At 33.4% G+C, this 25,970-nt stretch overlaps 1 protein-coding gene across 8 annotated transcripts in view; it reads right to left on the bottom strand.

Annotated features, from left to right (window-relative positions):
- RALGPS1 (Ral GEF with PH domain and SH3 binding motif 1) overlaps positions 1 to 25,970 on the bottom strand; it is a 715,060-nt gene that overhangs the window by 398,515 nt on the left and 290,575 nt on the right. For all 8 annotated transcript variants that reach the window (XR_004232244.1, XR_004232243.1, XM_031954314.1 and 5 more), the window contains one exon: positions 14,948 to 15,040. Coding sequence is in view for 6 of the 8 variants with exons in the window: in XM_031954314.1 (XP_031810174.1) it covers positions 14,948 to 15,040 (93 nt within the window). In the remaining 2 variants the exon portion in view is untranslated. The remainder of the gene's footprint in view (positions 1 to 14,947; positions 15,041 to 25,970) is intronic.

Raw genomic sequence — 25,970 nt, 5'->3', positions numbered from 1 at the left:
ATGCAATTTCCTTCCTTGTTTCCTTTAATTAGATCTATGTTTGCTTTTGCTTTGTCTGAGATCAGTACTCCTGCTTTTTTGTTTTACTTCAGTTAAAGTATAATATATTCTGCTCCAGCCTTTTGCCTTTACTCTGTGTATCTCTGCTTCAAATATTTCTTGTAAACAACTTATTATAGGATTCTATTTTTTATTAAGCCTTTTTTATTTTTAAAACATATGTATGGATAATTTCAACATTTACCCTTATAAAACCTTGTGTTCCAATTTTCCCCCTTTCCCCCTACCTCCCCTAGATGGTAAGTAATCCAATATATGTTTAATATGGTAAAATATATATTAAATCCAATATATGCATACATATTTATACAATTATCTTGCTGCACAAGAAAAATCAGATCAAAAAGGAAATGAGAAAGAAAATAAAATACAAACACACAACAACAAAAAAGTGAAAATGCTATATTGTGGTCCACACTCAGTTTCCAGTCTCTTTCTGGGTAGATGGCTCTCTTCATTCCTGAACAATTAGAACTGCCCTGAATCATCTCATTGCTGAAAAGAGCCATTAGAATTGATCATCATATAATCTTGTTGCCATGAAACAATGAACATCTCCTATTCATTTTAATTAGCATCAGTTCATATAAGTCTTTCAAGGCCTCTCTAAAATCATCCTGCTGATCATTTCTTATAGAACAATAATATCCCACAACATTCATATACCATTCTCCAACTGACTGTTTCTTGCCACTACAAAAAGGGCTGCCACAAACATTTTTTGCACATGTGGGTCCCTTTCCCTTCTTTAAGATCTCTTTGGGATATAAGTCCAGTAGAGACATTGCTGGATCAACAAGTATGCAGTTTGATAGCTCTTTGGGCATAGTTCCAAATTGCTCTCCAGAATGGTTGGATCATTTCACAACTCCACCAACAATATATTAGTGTCTCAATTTTTCCACATCCCCTCCAACATTTATCATTATCTTTTCCTGTCATCTTAGCCAAGGATTCTTGTTTTTATTCTACTCTTCTATTCACTTTTGTTTTATGACAGTTCATACATTCACATTCACAATTGTGATTAGTAACTGTATTTCCTTCCATCCTATTTTCCTCTTTTGTTATACTTTTCTCTTTCCTTTCACCCTGTCCCTCCTCACCAATGTTTTGCTTTTGATCACTATCTTCCCCAACTGCTCCCCTTACAAAAGCTCCCTCCTTTTTCTTTCCCTTTTTTCCTTTCTCCTCCTACTTGTGCCCTCATTTCTATCTGCCTTTCTAAAAGCCTCATGTTCCTTTTCTTTCCCCTTTCCTATCCTACTTCCCTATATGTAAGAAAGATTTCTCTACCCAATTTTCTCTCTGAGTCAGATTTGATTAAAGTTCAAATAATGCTCACTCTCTCCCTCCTTTCCAACTACTGTACTAAGTCTCTCTATGATATAATTTATCTTGTTCTGCTTTCCCCTGTCCTCTTCTCCCAATACAATCCTTTTTCTCACTCCTTGATTCCTTTATCATCATATCAAAATCAAATATATCAACTTATAACCATACCCTCTAAATATTTTCCTTCTAACTGCCCTAATACAAATATAGTTCTTAAGATTTACAAGCATCATCTTCCCATGAAGGGATTTAACAGTTTAACCTTATTGAATACTGTGTGGGTTTTTTTCTTTCCCGTCTACCTTTTTATGTTTCTCTTGAGTATTGCACTTAAAGATCAAACTTTCTATTCACTTCTGATCTTTTTAACAGAAAAGTTTAAAAGTTCCCTATTCGTTGAATGTCCATTTTTCCCCCCAGAAATATTATGCTCTGTTTTGCTGTGTGGTCAGTTTTTGATTGTAATCCAAGCTCTTTTGCATTCCAGAATATTAAATTCCAAGCCTTCTGACCTTTTAATGCAGAAACTGCGAGATCCTTAGTAATCCTAACTGTAGCTCCTTGATATTTCAACTGTTTTTTTTTTCCCTGACACTTTGTAATATTTTCTCCTTGACCTGATAGTTCTGGAATTTGGTTACAACATTCCTTGGAGCTTTTGTTTTGGGATACCTTTCAGGAGGTGGTTAGTGGATTCTTTCAATGATTCTTTACATTTCTGTTTCTAGGATATCAGCACAGTTTTCCATGATAATTTCTTGAAAGGTGCTGGTTAGGCACTGTTTAAGATTGTGGTTTTCAAGTAGTCTAATAATTCTTAAATGATCTCTCTTGGAATTATTTTCCAAGTTAACTGTGTTTTCAATGAGATATTGTACTTTTTCTTCTATTTTTTCATTCTTGATTTTGTTTGACTGATTCTTGATGTCTTATTAAGTCATTAGCTTCCTCTTGGTAAATTCTATTTTTAGGGAATTATTTTCTTAGCTTTTGTACTTCCTTTCCCATTTGGTCAATTCTAGTTTTAAAGGAATTGTTATTTCAATGGATTTTTCCCACCATTTAGCCAATTCTATTTTTTATATTTTCTTGAGTCAGTTTTTTGTGCTTTCTTTTCCAAGCTTTTTACTCTTTTTTTCATAATTCTCTTGCATAATTCTCATTTCTTTCCCCAGTTTTTCTTCTATCTCCCTTACTTGATTTTTAAAATCTTTTTTGAACTCTTCCAAGAAGACTTTTTTGGGCTTGAGATCGTTTCATGTCCCCCTTTGAGGTTTCATGTGTAGATATTTCAACACAATTGTCCTTATCTGAGTATGTGTTTTAATTTTCCTTCTCTCATTTTTTTTTTTTTTTTGCTCACTTTAAGAAGTTGAGTTCTGCTCCTGGGATCCAGGAGACACTGTTCCAAGATTTTTGCAATTACTGGCTTTCTATGCGTAGTCAGAGGTGCTGGCTACTTGCTCACTGTGGAGTGGCCTGGCCTAGTTACTCCTATTGTTTCCTGAGTTTCAAGACTGAGGCTTTGTCAGCTGTAGTAGAGCTGAATGCCTGTCCTATGTAATGAGCCAGACATACAGGTCCTTGGTCGCTGATCTGTACTGTGACTAGGAACATCCTACTGATTTGTCTGGACACCACTTACATTGGGCTGCATTTCCCTTTAACCCAAATGAGACATACTTTTTGTGAAGTTCTAAGTTATCTTGGGCTGAAAAATTGTTTTACTCCATTATTTTGTGGATTCTGTTGCTCAAGAGTTCTTTTAATTGATTTAATGTTGTTTTAAGGTTAACTGGGGAGAATTCAAGCAATTTCCTAACTTCTCTCTGTAATCTTCTGGTTTTGACATTTTAAAATACAACTTTAAAATATGAAAATCACTTTTTAACTCATGGGCCATATAAAAACAGACAGAAAACTAGATTTGGTCAATGTGCTATAGTTTGTAGACCCCTGCTGAAGGTTAAGATATCATTTAAAAATCCAAATTTCATTGACAGCTACCATATTCTTAGGTACATCTTCATTTCCCATGGATCACTATCTTTCCCTGACTTTTAGCTCTCTGTGACCCTTATCTGTATATTCCCAAAGATGTACCAGAGGAAATCTGCCTGTCATGTTGAGGACCTTCTTAGAATTCTTCTCACATTGTGTGGATGCTGATAGAGCATATGGACCATATTTCCAATATCCTGTTGACTCCCACTGCAACCAGATTCACACCTCATAACTCAACTGAAATCATTGTCTCCAAAATTATCAATTATTTCTCAATTGCAAATCCAATATCCTTTCTTAATCTTCATTCTTCTTTCTTTTCTGCAGCATTTACCACTTTCTTCTCTGGATTTTTGTGGAAGTGCTTGCTTCTGGTTCTCCTATCTATCTGACCTCTTCTTAGTCTTCATTGCTGGATCTCCAAACATCTTGCATTTTCTCATTCTGAGTGTCTCCCAAATCTCCATTCTGGGCCCTTATCTCTTTTCTCTTTCTTTTTCATTATATATTCCTGAAACACCAAATGCCCATAAAGCATCAAAAATCATTTTTCACTTCTGGACCATTGTTTTTATTGAGTTTGAGATGTTTATAGGATATCTGGTTTTAAATATTCATATTTAATTTAATTAATGTTAATTTTTATTAACATTAATTAATATTATTAATGTATTAATAAATTAATACTTTAAATATCTTCTAAGCAAAGTCCCTTCTAATGATCCTCCACTCATTAATGCTTTCTCCATCTTGTAATGAAGTTATTTTGCATAGATTTTACATTTACTTATCTGTGTACCTATCAGTGCACATGACCTCTTCTCCTTCTAAAAGTTCCTCAAGGACAGAGAATGTATCGTTTTTAAAATCTTTTTTTTATTCTTAGACCTTATACAGAGCTCCTTACACAATTCCAGGTGTTAATTAGAGGCAGCTAAATGGCACCATGGACAGAGCACTGGACCTGTACTCTATAATATTCCTTCCAAATCTAATATTCTATGACGCTAAAAAAATTTTCACATGGTCAGAAATATAAGCTCTTGAAATGGCTGCAAAGAATCTGGAGCCATATTCAATAACTCATTATACTATATATGCCCTTTGACTCTGTTATACCATAATTAGGCCAACATCCTAATGAGATCAAAGAAAGAAAGGATACATACATACAAAAATACATAGCTACTCCTTTTGTGATAGGAAAGAAGTGAAATCTAATGTAGTGCCTATCAATTAAGGAATGGTTGAAAAAATTATGGTATATGAATAGAATAGGATACTATATCATAAGAAATTATGAAAATTACAGTTTCAAAGAATCCTGGGGAAAGCTATATAAACTGTTGTAGATGAAATGAACAGAATCAGAACAATGTATATAATACCAACAACAACATTGTATGAGAAAAACAACATTGAAAGTAAAGCAGAATAAATTCATATATTGGCCATTCCTCTCTGTTGTTGGTTCTGGCACTTAACTAGCTATGTGACTACAAGCAAATCACATTTACTCTCCAGTTGTCAAGTTTTAAGGAAACTGTAAAGTAAGAAGTTTAGACTAGATGACCTTTATTATTCCTTTCAAATCTAATATCCTAAGATCCTATGAATATATATCCAACAACAATTTCAAAAACAATTCTTCCCACCTCCTGACAATAGAGAGGTGGTGGACTCCAAGTGTGGAATGAGATGTACACTTTCAATATTATCTGTACATGAATTTATTCTGTTTGATCAAAGCATATTTGTTATGATGATTTTTCCTTTCTTTCAGTTGGGTAGGGAATGGTGATAGGGATGTTCATTCCCCTCCCCCCCCAAAAGAGAGAAAAGATGATCATTAAATCCCTTATACTATAAAGAAAAGAACAGAAGGAAGACAAGAAGGAAACAAACAGGACAGTTTTGATAGTCATATGTTGAATTTATCATACCCTTATACCCTTAAAAAGAAAAGCAAGCTGTGCAAAAGAGACATTTATAGATTCAGGTATAATTTACTTTTTCTGTTCTACTTTGTATATGAAAATACTAATTTTAATTTGTATTACCTAAGTTTAAAATTAAAACAAAATAAAGCTGCAGGACTATGTGGCAAAGTTACAGCTTGGATGCTGAGACTGACTATTAAAGTCACAAAAATTACTTTTCCTTATTGATAGTGTTATGCTAAATTATGTGGAAGAAATAAAATTTTAGGTACTTTAAAATCCATTCACAACAGAACGCAAAATTCAACTTCAAATTATGTAACCATGAGATTCCAGCTCCAAGTAGTTGTCCTTCTACCTCTTCATGACAATATCCCTACCAGACCTGCGTTTTGCCCTTATTATGATCTGGCCTTGGAATTATCTTTGATTCTCTTTCCATTTGTCTCATTCACTCCTTTCCAATAATCTGCAAAATCTTGTCAACTCTACATTGGCAGAATGCCACTTGTTGACATCTTCCCTACTGAGACACAGTAGGTGAAGCTCTTCACTTCTCCTCTGAATTATTTTAACAATCTTTTGTCTACTCTCCCTTTTCCATTCTTGTCCTACTACAATCCATTCTTCATATAGCTGTCTCAATAACAACAACAATAAAATAAAAACCTAATATATATATTTAATTGTGATAATCCCCTTCCCCAAGGCAATCAATAGCTCTTTGTTATCTATATTCTAACACAAAAATTTCTAGTCATGCCACATTCCAACTCTAATCTACTTTTTTTTTTTACTAGCACTCTCTGTTGTTGCCAAACCAGACCATTCATTTCCCCTGACTTCATAGTGTCCTCTCACCTCCAAGAATTCACATGGGCCATATATTATGACTGGAACACAATCTTCATTTCTTTTTTGGTGACATCTATCTTTTATTTAAGGTCATGGTTAGCTGTCATATCCTTATTAAAGTCTTCCCAGATGTCTCCACTCCTACTTAGTATCTAGAGGTTTCCCAATCATATTTCTGAAATTCCCATTTACCTTTTCTTCTATCTCTTGGACACTCTGCTTCTATCTCTTACAGCATTCAGCTTCATATCATAATTAGTTGTATTTTGAGACTGTAGACCTTTTAGACTTATAAGTATCTGAAGACATGGAATATATTTCTTTTCATCTTTGTGTTCCTTTTCTAGTCCTTACTATAAGACCTTGTATATGGTAAGCATTTAATAAATGTTAGTGGAATTAATTTATCCATTTGAAGTTGACTGCCTTTTGTGCCACATACGATATTTAATCACTGGACTTCCTGCTAAAAAGTCCTTTTTTTTTCTTTTTTTTTTTAATTATAGATTTTTATTTACAAGATATATACATGGGTAATTTTTCAGTACCAACAATTGCAAAATCCTTTCTTCCAACTTTTCCCCTTCTTCCTCCCACCCCCTTCCCCCATGGCAGGCTGACCAATACATGTTAAACTATAAGTTAAATACAATATATGTATACATGTCAAAACAGATATTTTGCTGTATAAAAAGAATTAGATTTTGAAATAGTGTACAATTAGCCTGTGAAGGAAATAAAAAATGCAGGCAGACAAAAATACAGGGATTGAGAATTCTATGGAGTGGTTCATAGTCATCTCCCAGAGTTCTTTTGCTGGGTGTAGCTGGTTCAATTCATTATTGTTCTATTGGAACTAATTTGGTTCATCTCATTGTGGAAGATGGCTACGTCCATCAGAATTGATCATCATATAGTATTTTTGCTGAAGTATACAATGATATCCTGGTCCTGCTTATTTCATTCAGTATCAGTTCGTGTAAGTCTCTCCAAGCCTGCTGGTCATTTATTACAGAATAATAATCCATAACATTCATATAGCACAATTTATTCAGCCATTCTCCAATTGAGGGGCATCTACTTAGCTTCCAGTTTCTGGCCACTACAAAGAGGGCTGCCACAGACATTCTTGCATGTACAGGTCCCTTTCCCTTCTTTAAAATCTCTTTGGGATATAAGCCCAGTAGTAACTGCAGGATCAAAGAGTATGCACAGTTTGATAACTTGTTGAGCATAGCTCCAAATTGCTCTCCAGAATGGCTGGATGTAGTCACAATTCCACCAACAATGTATCAGTGTCCCAGTTTTCCCACATCCCCTCCAACATTCTGCATTATTTTTTCCTATCATCCTAGCCAATCTGCCAGGTGTGTAGTGGTATCTCAGAGTTGTCTTAATTTGCATTTCTCTGATTAATAATGACTTGGAACATCTTTTCATATGGCTAGAAATAGTTTCAATTTCTTTAGCTGAAAATTGTCTGTTCATATCCTTTAACCATTTATCAATTGGAGAATGGCTTGAATTCTTATAAATTAGAAACAGTTCTCTATATATTTTGGAAATGAGGCCTTTATCAGAACCTTTGACTGTAAAAATGTTTTTCCCAGTTTATTGCTGCTGTTCAAATCTTGTCTGCATTAGTTTTGTTTGTACAAAAACTTTTCAATTTGGTATAATCAAAATTTTCTATTATGTGATCAATAATTATCTCTAGTTCCTCTTTGATCATAAATTCTTTCCTCTTCCACAGGTATGAGAGGTAAACTATCCTATGGTCTTCTAATTTATTTATAATCTCATTCTTTATGCCTAGGTCATGAACCCATTTTAACCTTATCTTGGTGTATGGTGGTAAGTATGGGTCAATGCCTAGTTTCTGCCATACTAGTTTCCAATTTTCCCAGCAATTTTTGTCAAACAGTGAGTTCTTAGCCCCAAAACTTGAGTCTTTGGGTTTGTCAAAAACTAGATTATTAAAGTTATTGACTATTTTATCCTTTGAACCTAACCTATTCCACTGATCAACTAGTCTATTTCTTAGTTAATTTCAAATAGTTTTGGTAACTGCTGCTTTATAATATAATTTTAGACCTGGTACAACTAGGTCACCTTCATTTGATATTTTTTTCATTAATTCCCTTGAAATTCTTGACCTTTTGTTTTTCCATATGAACTTTGTTGTTATTTTTTTCTAGGTCATTAAAATAGTTTTTTGGGAGTCTGATTGGTATAGTGCTAAATAAATAGATTAGTGTAGGTAGCACTGTCATCTTTATTATATTTGCTTGCCCTATCCAAGAGCATTTAATATTTTTCCAATTGGTGAGATCTGACTTTATTTGTGTGGAAAGTGTTTTGTAGTTTTACTCATATACTTTCTGATTTTCCCTTGGCAGATAGATTCCTAAATATTTTATACTATTGATAGTTACTTTAAATAGATTGCAACTCTAACTGTTAGGTTTTTTTAGTGATATATAAGAATGCTGATGACTTAAGTGGATTTATTTTGTATCCTGCAACTTTGCTAAAGGTGTGGATTACTTCCAATAGCTTTTTAGTAGAATCTCTGGGGTTCTCTAAGTATATCATCATATCATCAGCAAAGAGTGATAATTTGGTTCCTTCATTACCTACTCTAATTCCTTTAATCTCTTTCTCAACTCTTACTGCCAAAGCTAGCATTTCTAATAAAATACTGAATGGTAATGGTGATAGTGGGCAACCTTGTTTCACTCTTGATCTTATTGGGAATGGTTCCAGTTTATCCCCATTACATATGATGTTTACTGATGGTTTTAAATAAATGCTACTGATTATTTTAAGGAAAAGTCCATTTGTTCCTATACTCTCAAGTACTTTTAATAGGAATGGATGTTGAATTTTTTCAAATGCTTTTTCTACATCTATTAAGATGATCATATGGTTTTTGTTAATTGGTTATTAATACGGTCAATTATATTAATAGTTTTCCTAATATTGAACCAGCCCTGCATTCCTGGTATAAATCCCACTTGATCATGATGTATTATCCTGGGGATGATTTTCTGTAGTCTTTTGGCTAATATCTTATTTAAAATTTTAATATCAATATTCATTAGGGAGATTGGTCTATAATTTTCTTTCTCTGTTTTCAGCCTATCTGGTTTAGGTATCAGTACCATGTCTGTGTCATAAAAGGAATTTAGTAGAACTCCTTCATTCCCTATTTTTTCAAATAGTTTATATAGCATTGGGGCTAACTGTTCTTTAAATGCTTGGTAGAATTCACATGTAAATCCATCTGTCCCTGGGGATTTTTTCTTAGGGAGTTGATTAATACCTTGTTCTATTTCTTTTTCTGAAATGGGACTATTTAAGCAATTTACTTCCTCCTCTGTTAATCTAGGAAGCCTATATTTTTGGAAATAGTCATCCATTTCACTTAGGTTATTAAATTTATTGGCATAAAGTTGGGCAAAATAACTCCAAATTATTGCTCTAATTTCCTCTTCATTGGTGGAAAGTTCTCCCTTTTCATTTTTAAGATTAACAATTTGATTTTCTTTTTTTCTTTTTCTAATCAGATTTACCAAAGGTTTATCTATTTTATTGGTTTTTTCATAAAACCAATTCTTAGTTTTATTTATTAATTCAATAGTTTTTTTTTACATTCAATATTATTAATTTCTCCTTTTAAGTTTAGAATTTCAAGTTTAGTATTTGGTTGCGAGTTTTTAAATTTGGTCTTTTTCTAGCTTTTTAAATTGCAAGCCCAATTGATTGAGCTCTTTCTCTATTTTATTCAAGTACACCTCTAAAGGCTTATATCTCTAAAGATATAAAAGTTCCCCTATTACTGCTTTGGCTGCATCCCACAAATTTTGGTATGATGTCTCATCATTGTCATTATCTTGAGTGAAATTATTAATTGTGTCTATAATTTGCTGTTTCACCCAATCATTCTTTAAGATGAGAATATTTAATTTCCAATTACTTTTTGGTCTATTTACCCCTAACTTTTTGTTGAATGTAGTTTTTATTCCATTGTGATCTGAAAAGAATGCATTTACTATTTCTGCCTTCCTGTATTTAATTATGAGGCCTTTATGTCCTAATACATGGTCAGTTCTTGTATAGGTTCCATAAACTGCTGAAAAGAAAGTATACTCCTTTCTGTCACCATTCAGTTTTCTCCAAAGATCTTTCATACCTAATTTTTCTAATATTCTATCTATCTCCTTAATTTCTTTCTTATTTGTTTTGTGGTTTGATTTATCTAATTCTGATAATGCAAGGTTGAGCTCTCCCACTATTACAGTTTTGCTGTCTATTTCTTCTTGCAACTGTCTTAATTTCTCCTTTAGGAAGTTAGATGCTATACCACTTGGTGCATATATGTTTAGTATTGATATTGCTTCACTGTCTATGCTACCCTTTAGCAAGATATAGTTTCCTTCCTTATCTCTTTTAATTAGATCAATTTTTGCTTTTGCTTGATCTGAGATAAGGATGGCTACCCCTGCTTTTTTGACTTCACCTGAAGCATAATAGATTCTGCTCCAGCTTTACTTTTATTCTGTATGTGTCTCCCTGCTTTAAATGTGTTTCCTGTAAACAACATATGGTAGGGTTCTGACTTTTGATTCAGTCTGCTATCCACCTCTGCTTTATGGGAGAGTTCATCCCATTTATATTTATGGTTAAAATTACTAATTTTGCATTTCCTGCCATCTTATTATCTCCAGATTATGCTTTTCTTTTTCTTGCCCCCCCTTATTCCCTTTCCCAGTATTAAAACTTATGGGCACCACTTGTGTCATGCAGCTTTCCCTCTTTAGGATCCTTCCCTCCCTCCTTTGAATTCTTTCCCCTTTCTTGTACCCTTCCTTTATTACTCTTTTCCTTTTCCCTTTTCCTCTCCCACTTTTTAATGGGGTGAGAGAAGTTTCTCTATAAAACAAATATGTCAATTATTGTCTCTTTGAGCCAACTCTGATGAGAGTAAGATTCACACAATGTTCCCTCCCCTCCCTAAATTCCCTCAGATATGGGTTTTCTTTGCCTCTTCATGGGATGTGGTTTCCCTCTTTTTATCTTCCCTTTTCCCTTTTTCTGACACTATCCCCTTTCCATTTCTACTTCTCTTTTTTATATCAGTAAAATCAAATTATACATGTATTCTTTATGTATATCCACAACAGAAGTACAGTTCTCAGGAGTTCTTTTTACCTTTTTCTACTTCTCTTGAGTCCTATGGTTGGAGATCAAAATTTTTGTTTAGATCTGATTTTTTCCTTAGAAACAAATGGAATTTATCTCTTTCATTAAATGTCCACCTTCTTCCATGGAAGAAAATGCTCAGCTTAGTTGGGTATTTTATTCTTGGTTGCATTACAAGTTCTTTTGCCTTTCTGAGTATCAAATTCCAGGCCCTTTCATCCTTTAATGTGGAAGCAGACAGATCTTGAGTGATCCTTATTGTGGCACCTCGGTATTTGAATTGTTTTTTTCTGGCTATTTGTAATATTTTCCTTAATTTGATAGTTCTGAAATTTTGTCACAATATTCCTTGGAGTTTTTATTTTAATTATTTTATTTTTCAAAAGGTGTTCAATGAATTCTTTCAATGCCTATTTTACCTTCTGATTCTATTACATCTGGGAAGTTCTCTTTGATAATGTCCTGTAAAACAGTATCTGGGCTCTTTTTTTCATCATAATTTTCGGGAAGTCCAATGATCCTCAGATTATCTCTTCTAGATCTATTTTCCAGGTCTGTTGTTTTTCCAAGTAGATATTTAACATTTTTTCTAGTTTTTCATTTTTTTGGTTTTGCTTTACCAATTCTTGATATCTCAATTAATCATTCATTTCTATTTGTTCAGTTCTGATTTTTAATGAGTTATTTTCTTCTTTTTGTATATGTCCAATTAAGTTTTTAAATGAGTTGTTTTGCTCTATGGAATTTTTTTCCATTTCACTAATTTTTTTTTTACTGAGTTATTTTCTTTTACCATTTCACAAATTCTATTTTGTTGAGAGTTCTTTATCTTTTCCAATTCACAAATCTTGCTTTCCTGGAATTCTTTACCTTTTCCAGTTCATAAATTCTGTTTCTCTGCACTTCCTGGGAGTTCTTTACTTTTTCTAATTCACATTTCAGGAAGTTGTTGCTCTCTTGCATAGCTCCTCTTTCCTTTCCCCATTTTTCTTCTAGTTCTCTTTTAAGATTTTTTATAATTTATTTGAGGAGAACTTTTTGTGTTGGGGACCAGATTACATCTCCCTTTGGGGTATTGTCTGGAAACTGTCTGCTATTAGTCTCCTCAGGGTTGAAAACCTGTTCTCTTAGCAATCTGGAATTATGCCCAAAAAGTTATCAAACAGTGCATACCCTTTGACTCAGCAGTGCTACTACTGGGCTTATATCCCAAGGAGATACTAAAGGAGGGAAAGGGACCTGTAGGTGCCAAAATGTTTGTGGCAGCCCTGTTTGTAGTGGCTAGAAACTGGAAAATGAATGGATGCCCATCAATTGGAGAATGGTTGGGTAAATTGTATTATATGAATGTTATGGAATATTATTGTTCTGTAAGAAATGACCAGCAGGATGAATATAGAGAGGCTTGGAGGGACTTACATGAACTGATGCTAAGTGAAATGAGCAGAACCAGGAGATCATTATATATGTCAACAATGATACTGTATGAAGATGTAATCTGATGGAAGTGGATTTCTTTGACAAAGAGACCTAATTCAGTTTCAATTGATCGATGATGGACAGAAGCAGCTACAACCAAAGAAAAAACACTGGGAAATGAATGTAAACTGTTTGCATTTTTGTTTTTCTTCCCGGGTTATTTTTACCTTCTGAATCCAATTCTCCCTGTGCAACAAGAAAACTGTTTGGTTCTGCACACATACCTTGTATCTAGGATATACTATGACATATTCAACATATATAGGACTTCTTACCATCTAGGGGACTGGGTGGAGGGTGGGAGGAAAAAATCGGAACAGAAGTGAGTGCAAGGGATAATGTTATAAAAAAAAATTACCCTGGCATGGATTCTGTCAATAAAAATATATTAAAAAAAAGAAGAAGAAGAAGAAGAAGAAAAGAAAACCTGCTCTCTTTCTGTATAGAAGCTATCAATTGTTCTTTTGGTGTTTTTATTCAGTTTTTTAAAGCCTTTAGAGTCTGCTTTCAGGGCAAGGAGGTTACCAGTTTCCTCTGCAGAGCAGGGATAGGTATATGGACAGTAGTTGTCCTGTCTATGGGCTGCAAAGAGAAGCCGAGCTGCAGGGGTGCTCTGGGAAAAGGTCCACCCCAGAAGTGACTCTGACTCAGGCCTGGGTAGTGCAGGGCTGAGCTGCAAGTCTTGCGAGGAGCCCAAGTTTTCGGATTAGCGACTGCCTTGGGGCTAGAGGCTAAGCAGCTAAAGTATCACTGCCCCCCCCCCCCCAGAAAAGCCCACTTTGAGTATTAGCAGTTGCCCTATCCCTCACGGCACAGGAAGTGTCTCTGCCTAGGGAGCTAGTCGAGCTGGGGAAATTCCACTGCTCCAGGCCAAACCCCACCACTGTACAGATTAGAAGCTGCCCCAGGCTGTGCCCCCTGCTGTGCAGATTTGAAAGCCCCTGCTGCAGAATGCCACTGCAGAGCTGTGGTATGGTCTGTGCTGAGTCATTTCCGGTCCTGGGTGAGCACAACCAGATCCTGTTAGGCTCTGACATCCTTTAGAGTACCTTCTACCCTGGGCTCTAATTTCTCTGCTGGTCCACTACTCTGCAACCAAAGCAAAGCAATCAGGCTATGGCAGAGAGCTTTTTGTAAACCTTCCAACCATGGAGGCTGTCCCCGCTCCCAGTTTTATCTCTGCCTGCGCTGTTCTGTTTCTGCTGCTCAGGACAAACCTTTTCTGGTGATCTTCCAGATTATCTTCGGCTGGTAAGTTGTTGTACTTCCAATCTCCATGAATTTTATCAGTCAAATGCTATTTTTGAGGCTGATTTTAAAAATTGGTAATGAGGGTATGAGAGGAGCTTAAAAAGTTGCATATGCCTTCTCCACCATCTTGGCTCCACCTCTGTCCCTCTTTTTCTTCATTAGTATTGATTTCTTTGAAAGATTCTTTAAAGCAAGGGGCAGCTAGATGTTGCAGTGGAGAAGAGTGCTGGCCTTGGAGTCAGGAGGACCAAATTCAAATTTGACTCAGATACTTAACACTTATCAGCTGTGTGATCCTAGGCAAATCACTTAAGCCCAATTGCTTCACAAAACATAAAAAAGAAAAGAAAAAAAGTAAGATTCTTGAAAGCAAACACAGGGCTGTCATAAAATTGCTAAACACCAGCATCCCAGATTTTAGAAAAGTAATTCAGTCCTTCGGATTCTTTGATTTATATAAATCATGGGGAAAATAGTATCCTTGCTGATAGGGTAGTAATCTATAATCAATTTTTGACTTCCAGTAAAATCACAGAACACAGAATGTTAAAGGCAAAAAGTCATTTAAATCATAATCTGAAGAGTTCTTAAAACACTAAATGCTAAAACCAGAGAAAAACCAACTAGAATCTTAGCACACATACTGTTAGAACTGGAAAGAACCTTAGAACATAAAATATCAAACTTGGAAGGTCCAGAAAGGTTAAATGACTTGTCCAACATCACAAAAAAGTTATTTCTCACTTCATGATTATTAAACAAAAAGTAGTCATTTATTTCCTCCAAATAAAGAAATGGAAATAAAAGGAATAACTCACAGCCCATGTTTTTGTCAGTCTAAAAATGGGCGCACTCTGTAATGCTGATACCACAGACATGAGAGAATGAAGATTGTTGAGTTCCAGAAGTTTCTGAAAAAAAAAAAAACAAATAGGTTATTCCTTTTTTTGCTAAAACAACATACCTAAAAAAATACATTCCTAAAATAAAATATTGCTAAATGTCCTTTTCCCAAAATCCAGCTAAAATGAGCAAAAATTCACAGAAAGACTACATTCTAGGAAATCCATAGAAAATAGCACTCTCTCCCTCCCCCAATAACTGCAAAATAATCTTTCATTCTCACAGTTTTAGAATATCATAAGCAAATAATTCAAAGTCCTGGATAGGGGTCTGTTTTTTCTATGAAGAATATAGTGAAACTATGCTCAAAAAGTTATCAAACTGTGCATACCCTTTGATCCAGCAGTGTTACTACTGGGATTATATCCCAAAGAGATTATAAAGAAGGGAAAGGGACCTGTATGTGCACGAATGTTTGTGGCAGCCCTTTTTGTAGTGGCTAGAAACTGGAAACTGAATGGATGTCCATCAGTTGGAGAATGGCTGAATAAATTGTGGTATATGAAAATTATGGAATATTACTGTTCTGTAAGAAATGACCAACAGGATGATTTCAGAAAGGCCTGGAGAGACTTACACGAACTGATGCTGAGTGAAATGAGCAGGACCAGGAGATCATTATATACTTCAACAACAATACTAGATGATGACCAGTTCTGATGGATCAGGCCATCCTCAGCAACGAGATCAACCAAATCATTTCTAATGGAGCAGTAATGAACTGAACTAGCTATACCCAGAAAAAGAACTCTGGGAGATGACTAAAAACCATTACATTGAATTCCCAGTCCCTATATTTATGCACACCTGCATCTTTGATTTCCTTCACAAGCTAATTGTACAATAATTCAGGAGTCTGATTCTTTTTGTACAGCAAAATAATGTTTTGGTCATGTATACTTATTGTGTATCTAAGTTATATTTTAATATATTTAACATCTACTGGTCATCCTGCCATTTAGGGGAGGGGGTGGGGGGGGTAAGAGGTGAAAAATTGGAACAAGAGGTTTGGCAATTGTTAATGCTGTAAAGTTACCCATGTATATATCCTGTAAATTAAAGGCTATTAAATAAAAAAAAACAAAAACAAAAAAAAAAAAAAAAAAAAAAAAAGAATATAGTGAGATTCTTATGTTTTCCTTTCAAACAAGTTTGAACAGTGTGATACTAGAATTTTGAAAACAAACATTCTCATTATGCTAAAAATACTAACGTGAGTTGTCTCTGGTTACCAAAACACTCAGTAAATGATAGGAATGCTTAAGGAAACATTTTATTAAAATGTAGTAATACATTTCAGCTGACAACACAATATTCCATTACACTAATCATTTGTCCTATTTCTTTACACTGTGTCCCAGGCTACAAAGAATACTTTGGATTCAACGTTAGATAAATTTCTTACCCTGTTATGCAAACTAGGTTGAGGGGAAAGGGGCAGGAGGTAGGGAAGGAATAGTCAAACTTAGTACAATATCCATATTGAAAAATTCAGAGATAGGGTAGAATCTTTCTAATTATCAAACTCTTTAAGCTAAATTAATTTCAATATTTCAAGAATATATGATTTTATGGCTATGGATATTCCTTTCAGTCATGGATTGAAATTCAGTCTTAGAGAGCTGCTACTATCAAAAAATAAAAATCCTCCTTTAGTGGCTATCTTTCTAGTAATCAGTCTCTAAGCATTTAGTTAGGCTGGGATAATATAAAACAAAGATGGGAAGAAGAGTACATTTTAGATATACAGAGTAGCTCATATAAAACCAGAGAAGTTAGAGACAGAATGCTAACACTGGGGGCAAATAATTCAAACAGAAATATAGTCTATGACAAAAGACTAATCATGTAAACTTGACCTGGAATTAGATTTAATGGGCTTTAAATGGAAAGTTGATGACTATGCGCCTTGTCCAAAGAGAAATAGGGAAGCATTAAAGTTTCTTGATCAAGGAATTATCATGGTTAGACTAGTGCTTTAGGAAGGTGATTTTGGTAGCTAGATAGAAGATGAGTTAAAGAAGACAGAAATTTTTTTGTTTACCATTACCAAGTTTCATATTTTAGGATAATATATCCAGCAATTCCTTGGAATGTTAATAAACTAGAATTAGATATGGTTGCCTACAACAAGTGAGTATATATGCTGGTCTAAGGCCAGCATCATCCACCAGAATCCCATTAGCACTTTGGGATATAACTTACGCATGCTTTACCTACTCCTTTTCACTCATCCAAATCCCTACTCATAGTTAGAAGCCCAATTCAATCCTGACTGCTTAAATCACATTGAACTCTCACATTTCTGAATGCCTGAAATATTTAATTATTTAAGTTGGTTTTTTCCAGTCATGTCTGACTCTATGTGACCCTATTTGGAGTTTTCTTGACAGATATTGAGCAAATGACTAGCTTAAGCTCATACAGCCAGTAAGTATCTGAAAGCTGAATTTGAACTCAGTAAGATGAATTTTCCTGATTCCAATTCTAGTGCTCTGTCCACTGCACCACCTAGCTGCCACAAAGTACTTAACTATACCACATAATATAGCATTTCCTTGTATCCTTCTATTTTATTCTTCTCTAAAGGTTTCTTCAACACAAGCCTTAACAAATATTTGTTAAATGAAAGAGTTTTTGGTGGCGAATGGAATGCCTGTAGTAAGTATATGAATAGTTTTGCCTTTCGCTCTAGTTTTTACCTGAGCATCTTCTGACTTTTAACAGTTATTTGAGAGGCATCAATTATTCCTTCTAATAATTTCCCAGAGGTTTGTAAAATTTAAGCCTACAGAAATGGGAGTTAATATCATCTCATCTGTCTCATTTTTTTCAATGGACTTCAGAAATTAGTCTAAGGCAAATCACTTTTCTATTATCATCCTTTTTTAAAGCGTAATTATCATTGTTATAACACTATAATTGTTATTGTTATCTTGTTCTCTTTTTTGACAGAGCTCAGATAGTCATTATTCACATATACATAATGTTTTCTGGATTATTGCAGGTGGATAAAATTTGCAAATGACTAAATGTATTTGTACATACTCTTGTTTTTGCAAATAGAAGTATAAGGTTGTCAAGTCATCTTGTGTAGACTCACTGAAAATATCTTTGTGACAACTTTAGTAATAAAATGAATGCTAAGAATGACACATATTTCATCTTCTTCCCATATGTTTTCCATTTTTTCTACTAGATCTCTCTGTTTTGAAAACTTTTCATAACATGCAATTTGAAGACAATGAGGATTTTAATAAGGTAACATTTATTTTTTAAAAATCACTGTCCTTAAATTTGTATGAATCAGTATTACATTCAAGCAGCTGAAGGCAATGGTTCTGCATATAATGGAGCTTTAGTTCAGTTTATTTGTTGAATTCTCAAGATATTTTATGGATTTGTGTTTTTAGTATGGGGATGTGTTATATTAAGTTATAAAGATTAATTTAATAAGTACTGTGAACTATGAATGCATAATTCTAAATACCTAATTTTTTTTTCTTTCTAGAAATCTGGTAAATATGAAATCTTTTTATTTCATTTTTTAATTTTTTTCTTTTACTTTTTTTTCCTCTTTTTACTTCATTTTTTTTCTTCATTTTACTTCATAATTTTAATTGATTAATAAATTCAGGACCCTTAAGGATAATCTTTATGTATTTCTAGTGGTAATGACCCAATTCTGAATTGCCATCATATATCCCCTTCTCATTTCTATAAATCAATCTATAGACCCAGCCCTTTGTTAGATACTTTATCTAACAATGAAAGTGAATTCACTCACAAGAATTAAACTAATTAACATATTTAGTTGAATTCATGTAGATTTCACCATTGTAGTGCCTATTGATTCCATTCTTAGATCTTAGCTCTTTCATAGGCACTATTCAGAGATACACTAATTTTGGATAATTCTAACAGATCCAGTTGTAAACAACAATTGTCACACTTTATAACTTATGAAAAAAAGGTCTGATTGTACCAAAAGTATTTCTGTAAAATTTTATCTGTTTGTCATGTGCTTTGAAAACATTGATCATTACTCTTCTTCCTTTGTATTGAAGAACTGACAATCTTTCTGTAGATGCCATAGAGCAACAAGCCCTATGTTTCATTAACATTGCATGGTATCTTGGTTAGACACTTTCTATAGCAGAAATTCTTAACCTGAGGTCCTAGAATTTCTTTAAAAATATGTTGATGATTGTATTTCAACCCCTCATAATCCTATTCAGTCTATTTTGTGCATTTCAAAACATTATTCTGAGAAGGGATCCATAGGCTTTACCAGCATATCAAAAGATTAATAACTCCTATTCTAGGACTTCAGTATGACAAGACTCTTAAAATATATCATTTCAATGTTCTATTTTATAGCTGTATGCTCTACGAAACTTAATTGCAAAAGAACAAAGTATTTAAAAAATTGCTTTCATCTGTTACTTTAATTTGTCCTCCAGATTCAAGCCCAGACCTTTTTGTCTCTATTCTTCCTCAGCAAACATTAAGAATTACATACTTATTGAGTCTAAGTGATATGTTGATATCACTGAAAAAAATGTTTCCAAGTGAGGAAGTAGTTCTTCAGTGTTTTTCAGTAGAGTCAAGTGATTTGATGGTTTTGGAGTGGCTCCCTCTTTGACGTGAAAGTCATATTCTGTTCTATTCAGAATTGATGAAAATAAGCTGAAAGCAAGGCAGAAACATAGTGGGTTTAAAGTGTCTTTGTGGGAGATGCTACATTTAAACCAATTCTTGTTATTATTGTATCAGTAATATTATTTACATATTTACATATTACAGTTTTCATGTGAATATTCATTACTGTAGAATTCTCAATATGCTTTTATCCATTCTACACATTAGCAGTACATGACCAAGCTATGAGTATGAGACAGAACTAAAGACTTGGCAATAATCAATAAGAATATTGTAAATGTTACAGAGTTTTTATATGACTTTTTCAATAATAAGTAATTTGAAAAAGTGGTGTGTTTTTTGTTTTTTTTTTTTGCAGTCCTGGGAATTTTTAGCATACTCTTTTTTTTTCTCCTTAGCCAATAGACATTTTGAGTGATATAAGCTGTAACTGGTATATATTTCAAGGGATTTTTGCTATTTTCTTTTTGAAAATGCATATGTATTACCTTCTAGTAAGAAAGAGGGGATCAGGATCACATCAAAATAGAAACTAGCAAGCTTCCTTGATAGCAATTCATGTACCATTTTGAAGTATTTAAGCCAACAATTATGGATATTATCCAAAATCCATTACTTTTATGTTTTGCAGAGAAGCTAGACTAGAATCTAATTATAGCCTTTGATGTAACTTATGTAATTGTTATGAAATTGATTATAATAATGGAACATGAACTGCCTATTTGGCATTTAATACAAATTGTGTTTTTGTTGGGTTAGAAATATGATAGCCATATAACCAACCAGAAATTTTCCTTATCCTTCTTCTGGAGTTATCCCCAACTTCTTTGTAATGTTAGTCTCTAACATATAGATGTTTAATGGATTTTGAATTGTTTATTTTTTCTTTGTATTTTTGACCCCTTCAATCATTATAACTTTTTAGCTTCATAATTTCAATTGTTTATTAAAGAGATCAAGAATTTCTGAACTATGACTAATTAAAGGAATCTAGAATTTCTAATATCCTTTTGTTTTCCAGATTCTGTTCCATAAGTTACATTTGTGTTATCCTTAATTGAGTGATATGTCTTTCAAGTTTTCAACTGTATCAGTTCTATAAAACTTTGTAAGTTTTCTAAAACTGCTTCTGTCACAATGAAGAATGCCTGTCATTCCTATGGAATATTCACCGATAATCACAGAGACTCTCAGAAGTGGAGTCAAGATGGTGGAGTGAAGACAAGAAGTTGCTTGAGCTCTCCCAGTTTTCCTCAAAAATCACATGAAACTAAGTCTCTCAACAGTCTGACAAAATGAAGCCATTCTCCAGTTCAAGATAGATTGTAAAAACTTCAAGAAAGGTCAGTCTCACTGGAATGAAAAGGGTGTTCAAACCCAGCTCAGAGAGAGTCTGGGAAAGCCAGTGAGATGATCTTAATCACAGAAGAACAGCAACTGACACCCTCCGTCTTGGCTCAGTAGAAGAGCAAACCAGTGGGATAGTCTTCAGTCCCAGCTCAGAAGGCAAATTCTGGGAAATCAGGCTTCTTTCTAAAGCTATCCCCTGTGTTCAAAACCAAGACTCAGAACTGCACAGGAAGCTTGGAACAATACCCCTTTTACCTCAAGAGCAAAATTTGGCCATAAAAGTAAAAAAAAAAAAAAAAAAGAGGAAATATGAAAAGAAAAGGAAAGAAAATGAGCAAGAAACAGAAAAGAGCCTTGACCATAGAAAATTATTGTGGTAATAGTGGTAATAGGGAAGACAAAAACACCAACTCAAACAAGGACAAAATGTCCATAGAAGAAATCTCAAAGAATGATATTAATTGGACTCAAGCCCAAAGAGATTTCTTGGAAGTGCTCATAAAAGACTTTAAAAGGCAAATAAGAGAAATAGAAGAAAAAATGAGATATACAAGAGAGAGTCAACAGCTTAGAAAAAGAAAGCAATTCCTTAAAAAACACAAGTGGCCAAATGCAAAAAAATTCACTTAAGAAAACAATCCCTTGAAAAGTAGAATTAATCAAATGCAAAAATAGATACAAAGACTGACAGAAAACAATAACACGTTAAAAATTAGAATAAGGCAAATGGAAATTAATGACTCTCTGAGACATTAAGAATCAGTCAAACAAACTAAAAAACCTGAAAAAAATGGAAGAAAAAGTAAACTATCCCACGGGAAAAACAGTCAAGTTGGAAAATAAATCCAGGAGAGACAATTAAAAAATTATTGTTCTACCTGAAGGCTATGACAAAAAAAAAAAAAAAAAAAAAAAAAAAAAAAAAAAAAAAAAAAAAAAAAAAAAAAAGCCTGGAGTAGCACTCTTCAAAAAATCAAGGAAAACTACCCTGATATTCTAGAAACAGGGTGGGAAATGGTCATTGAAAGAATCCATTGATCACCTTCAGAAAGAGATCCCACAAAGAAAGCCCCAAAGAACATTGTTACAAAACTCCAGAACTACAATCTCAAGGAAAAAATACTGCAAACTGCCAGAAAAAAAAGCAATTGAGGGATTACCCAGGATCTATCAGCTTCTACAGTGAAAGACTGGAGGGCTTAGGATACTATATTTCAGAAGGCAAAAGACCTGAGGTTACAACCAAAAATTAACTACACAGCAAGACTAAGCATCATCTTTCAGGGAAGGCAATGAATTTTCAACAAAGTAAGAGACTTTCAATCATTTCTATTGAAAAAAAAAGAACAAAACTAAACAGAAAATTTAATCTTCAAACACAGGACTCAAAAGAAGCATAGAAAGGTAAACGGGATGGGGGAATATATATTATTTAAAGGTTGAACTATTTACATTCCTGGAAGGGAAAATTGATATCTAGAACTCTTGAGAATTGCATCTGTTACTGGAGCAGACAGAGGGGAGCATCACATGGATGGAAGGTGTGGTTATAAATGAACTCTGATATCGAAAAAAAGGATATTAAAGAGTGGGAAAAAATGTAGTGGAAAAAGAGGAAAAGGGAAATATAATGGCACAATAAGTTCACATGAAGAGGTACAAAAGATCTATTACAATGGAAGGGGAAAAGTGGGGATGAGCACTATCTGAAGCTTGATCTCATTAGTTTTGGCTCTAAGAGGAAATAACAAATCATTTAGTTGGGTATAGAAATTTATCTAATACTATAAAGTAGGAGGAGGAGAAAGAAGAAAGAAAAGGGAGGGGACAGGATAGAAGAAAAGGCAGAAACACTAGGGGAAAAGGTAAGAAAAGGGGATAAGGGGTGATAGAAGATAAGGTAGTAGTAGTTAGGGTGGGTTAAAAATAAAACATTAACAATAACAGGATAGAGAGAAAGAATGAAAGTATATATAGGGGAGAAAACATGATGGAGGAAATACAGAAATTGACCAAGTATTAAGGCATAAAAAAACTCACAATCAAATGCAGAAAGGCAAAAATAGTAAATTCTTCTTTTTCAGACCACAATACAATAAAAATTATATTCAAAAAAGAGCCAGCGAAAGTTAGACTAAACACCCAATTGGAAATTAAATAATCTAATTCTAAAGAATCAAACAACAAATCACAGAAACAAGAGAATGACAATAATGAGACAAAATAACAAAACTATGAGACATAGCCAATGCAGTTCTTAGGGAAAATTTTATATCTCTAAATAGCTACATGAATAAAATAGAGAAAGAGATCAGTGAATTGGGCATGCAACTAAAAAAGCTAGAAAAAGAACAATTATTCTGACACTCAAAGGAGAGATTTAAAAAAACTATCAAACTAATTAATAAAACTAAGAGTTGGTTTTATGAAAAAAACCAACAAAATAGATAAACCTTTGGTTAATTTGATTAGAAAAAGAAAAGAAAAAAATTACCAGCATTAAAAATGAAAAGGATGAACTTATGACCAATGGAAAAGATATTAAAGCAATAATTAGGACCTATTTTGCCAAATTGTATGTCAATAAATCTGACAATCTAACCAAAATGGATGAATATTTACAAAAACATAAATTGTCCAGATTAACAGAAGAGGAAATGAATTAATTAAGAAGTCCCATTTTAGGAAAAAAAATTGAAAAAGTTATTAATGGACTCCCTAAGAAAAAATCTCCAGCATTAGATGGATTTACAAGTTAATTCTATCAAACATTTGAGAATAATTAATTCCAATACTAGGTAAAGTATTTGGAAAATCGGTAAAGAAGGAGTTCTACCTGCCAAGACAAACCCTAGAATTATATGAACACAATTACAAAACCCTTCTTACACAGATAGAGTCAGATCTAAACAACTGGAAAAATATCAATTGTTCATGGATAGGCCAAAGTAATATAATAAAAATGACAATTCTGCCTAAATTGGTCTACTTGTTCAGTTACATACCAATCAAATGTCTAAAAATTATTTTATAGAAACAGAAAAAATAATAACAAAATTCATCTGGAAGAACAAAAAGTCAAAAATATCAAGGGAATTTAAAAAAATACAAAAGATAATTGCTTATCAACACCAGACTTAAAACTCTATTATAATGCAGGAGTCATCAAAATCATTTGGTGCTGATTAAGAAATAGAGTGGTGAATCAATGGAATAGATTAGATACACATGACACAATAATCAATGCCTACAGCATTGATTTGATTTGATAAAAATTGCTGGAAAAACTGGAAAATATGTCACAAACTTGAGAAAGACCTACATCTCACATCCCTTGTCAAAATAAAGTCAAAATAAGTATATGATTTAAGCTTATGATTTGATATCATAAGCAAATTAGAAGAGCAAGGAATAATTTACCTATCAGATCTTTGGAGAAAGAAGGAATTTATAACCAAAAAAGAACTTGAGAACACTGTGAAAAGCAAAATGGACAGTTTTGATTATATTAAATTAAACTAACAAAACTAACAGAAACAAATTTAAAAGGGAAATACAAAGCTGGGGGAAAAAATCTTTGCAACCAGTATTTCTGATAAAGGTCTCATTTCTAAAATATATAAAGAACCCTGTCAAATTTATAAGAATATAAGTCATTCCTCAAAAGATAAATGGTCAAAAGATATGAACAAACAATTTCCAGATGATGAAATTAAAGCAATCTAGAGTCATATGAAAAAATGCTCTAAATCACTCTTGATTAGAGAAATGCAAATTAAAACAATTCTGAGATACCACTACACACCTCTTAGACTGCCTAAGATGACAGGAAAAGATAATAATAAAAGTTGAAGGGAAGTGGGAAAACTGGGACACTAATGCATTTTTTGGTAGAGTTGTGAAATGATCCAACCATTCTGGAGAGCAATTTGGAACTATATTCAAAAGGCTATAGAACTATGCATATACTTTGACCCAGCAGTGCCACTATTGGATCTATATCCCAAGAAAATAATAAAAGAGGTAAAAAGAATCCCATGTGCAAAAATGTTGGTAGCAACTCTTTCTATGGTAGCAAAGAATTGAAAAATGAATAGATGCCCATCAATTGGGGAATGGCTAAATTATGGCATATGAAGTTAATGGAATATTATTGTTGATGAACAAGCTGATTTTAGAAAGGCCTGGAAAGATTTACATAAACTAATGTTTATGTAATGCTGAGTGAAACAAGCAGAACCAGGAATACATTGTGGACAATATCAGCAAAAAATTTGCAATGATCAACTCTGAAAGACTTGGTTCTTCTCACTGGTTCAGTGAGTCAAGGCAATCCCAATAGACTTTGAATAGAAAATACCATTTGCATCCAGAAAAAAATTGATGGAGATTGAATATAAATCAACACATGCTATGTTCACTTCTTTTTTCTATTTTTTTTCTTTCATGTGGGTTTTCCCTTTTGTTCTGGTTTTTTCTCTCACAACATGATTCATAAAGCTATGTATATTAAAAATAAAAATTGAAATATTCACAGACAATAGCACCTGCCTCTTTCAACTTTGATCATAGAAAGAGCTTTTGCCTATGTTCTTGTGCACAGGTCCTGAAATGTTTTTATACTCTCCTTCAAATATTGTAAGAGAATGAATTAATTCATGATAGTTTTAGCAAATGGCAATTTTGTAAAATGATATTTTGGCATAACTGATCTGCTACTATCAATCATGTTATCAAACCCAAAAATGGCTTTTTAAAATTCCAAAGTCTAACCATTTAAGACACTGATATTGTTCTTTTTTATCATTTATTCTAGTATTAAGTGTAACTTTTACAATTTGCATTATTTTCAGTTATTTTAGATTCTTTAACTTTTCCCTCTCCAAATTGTAGTAACTCCTCAATATCATTTCTTATTTCATCTAA

This window comes from Sarcophilus harrisii, chromosome 2 (genome assembly GCF_902635505.1).
Source record: "Sarcophilus harrisii chromosome 2, mSarHar1.11, whole genome shotgun sequence".
NCBI lineage: Eukaryota > Metazoa > Chordata > Mammalia > Dasyuromorphia > Dasyuridae > Sarcophilus > Sarcophilus harrisii.
Note: the sequence above shows the minus strand (reverse complement) of the source record. Positions and strands in the feature narration are given on the sequence as shown.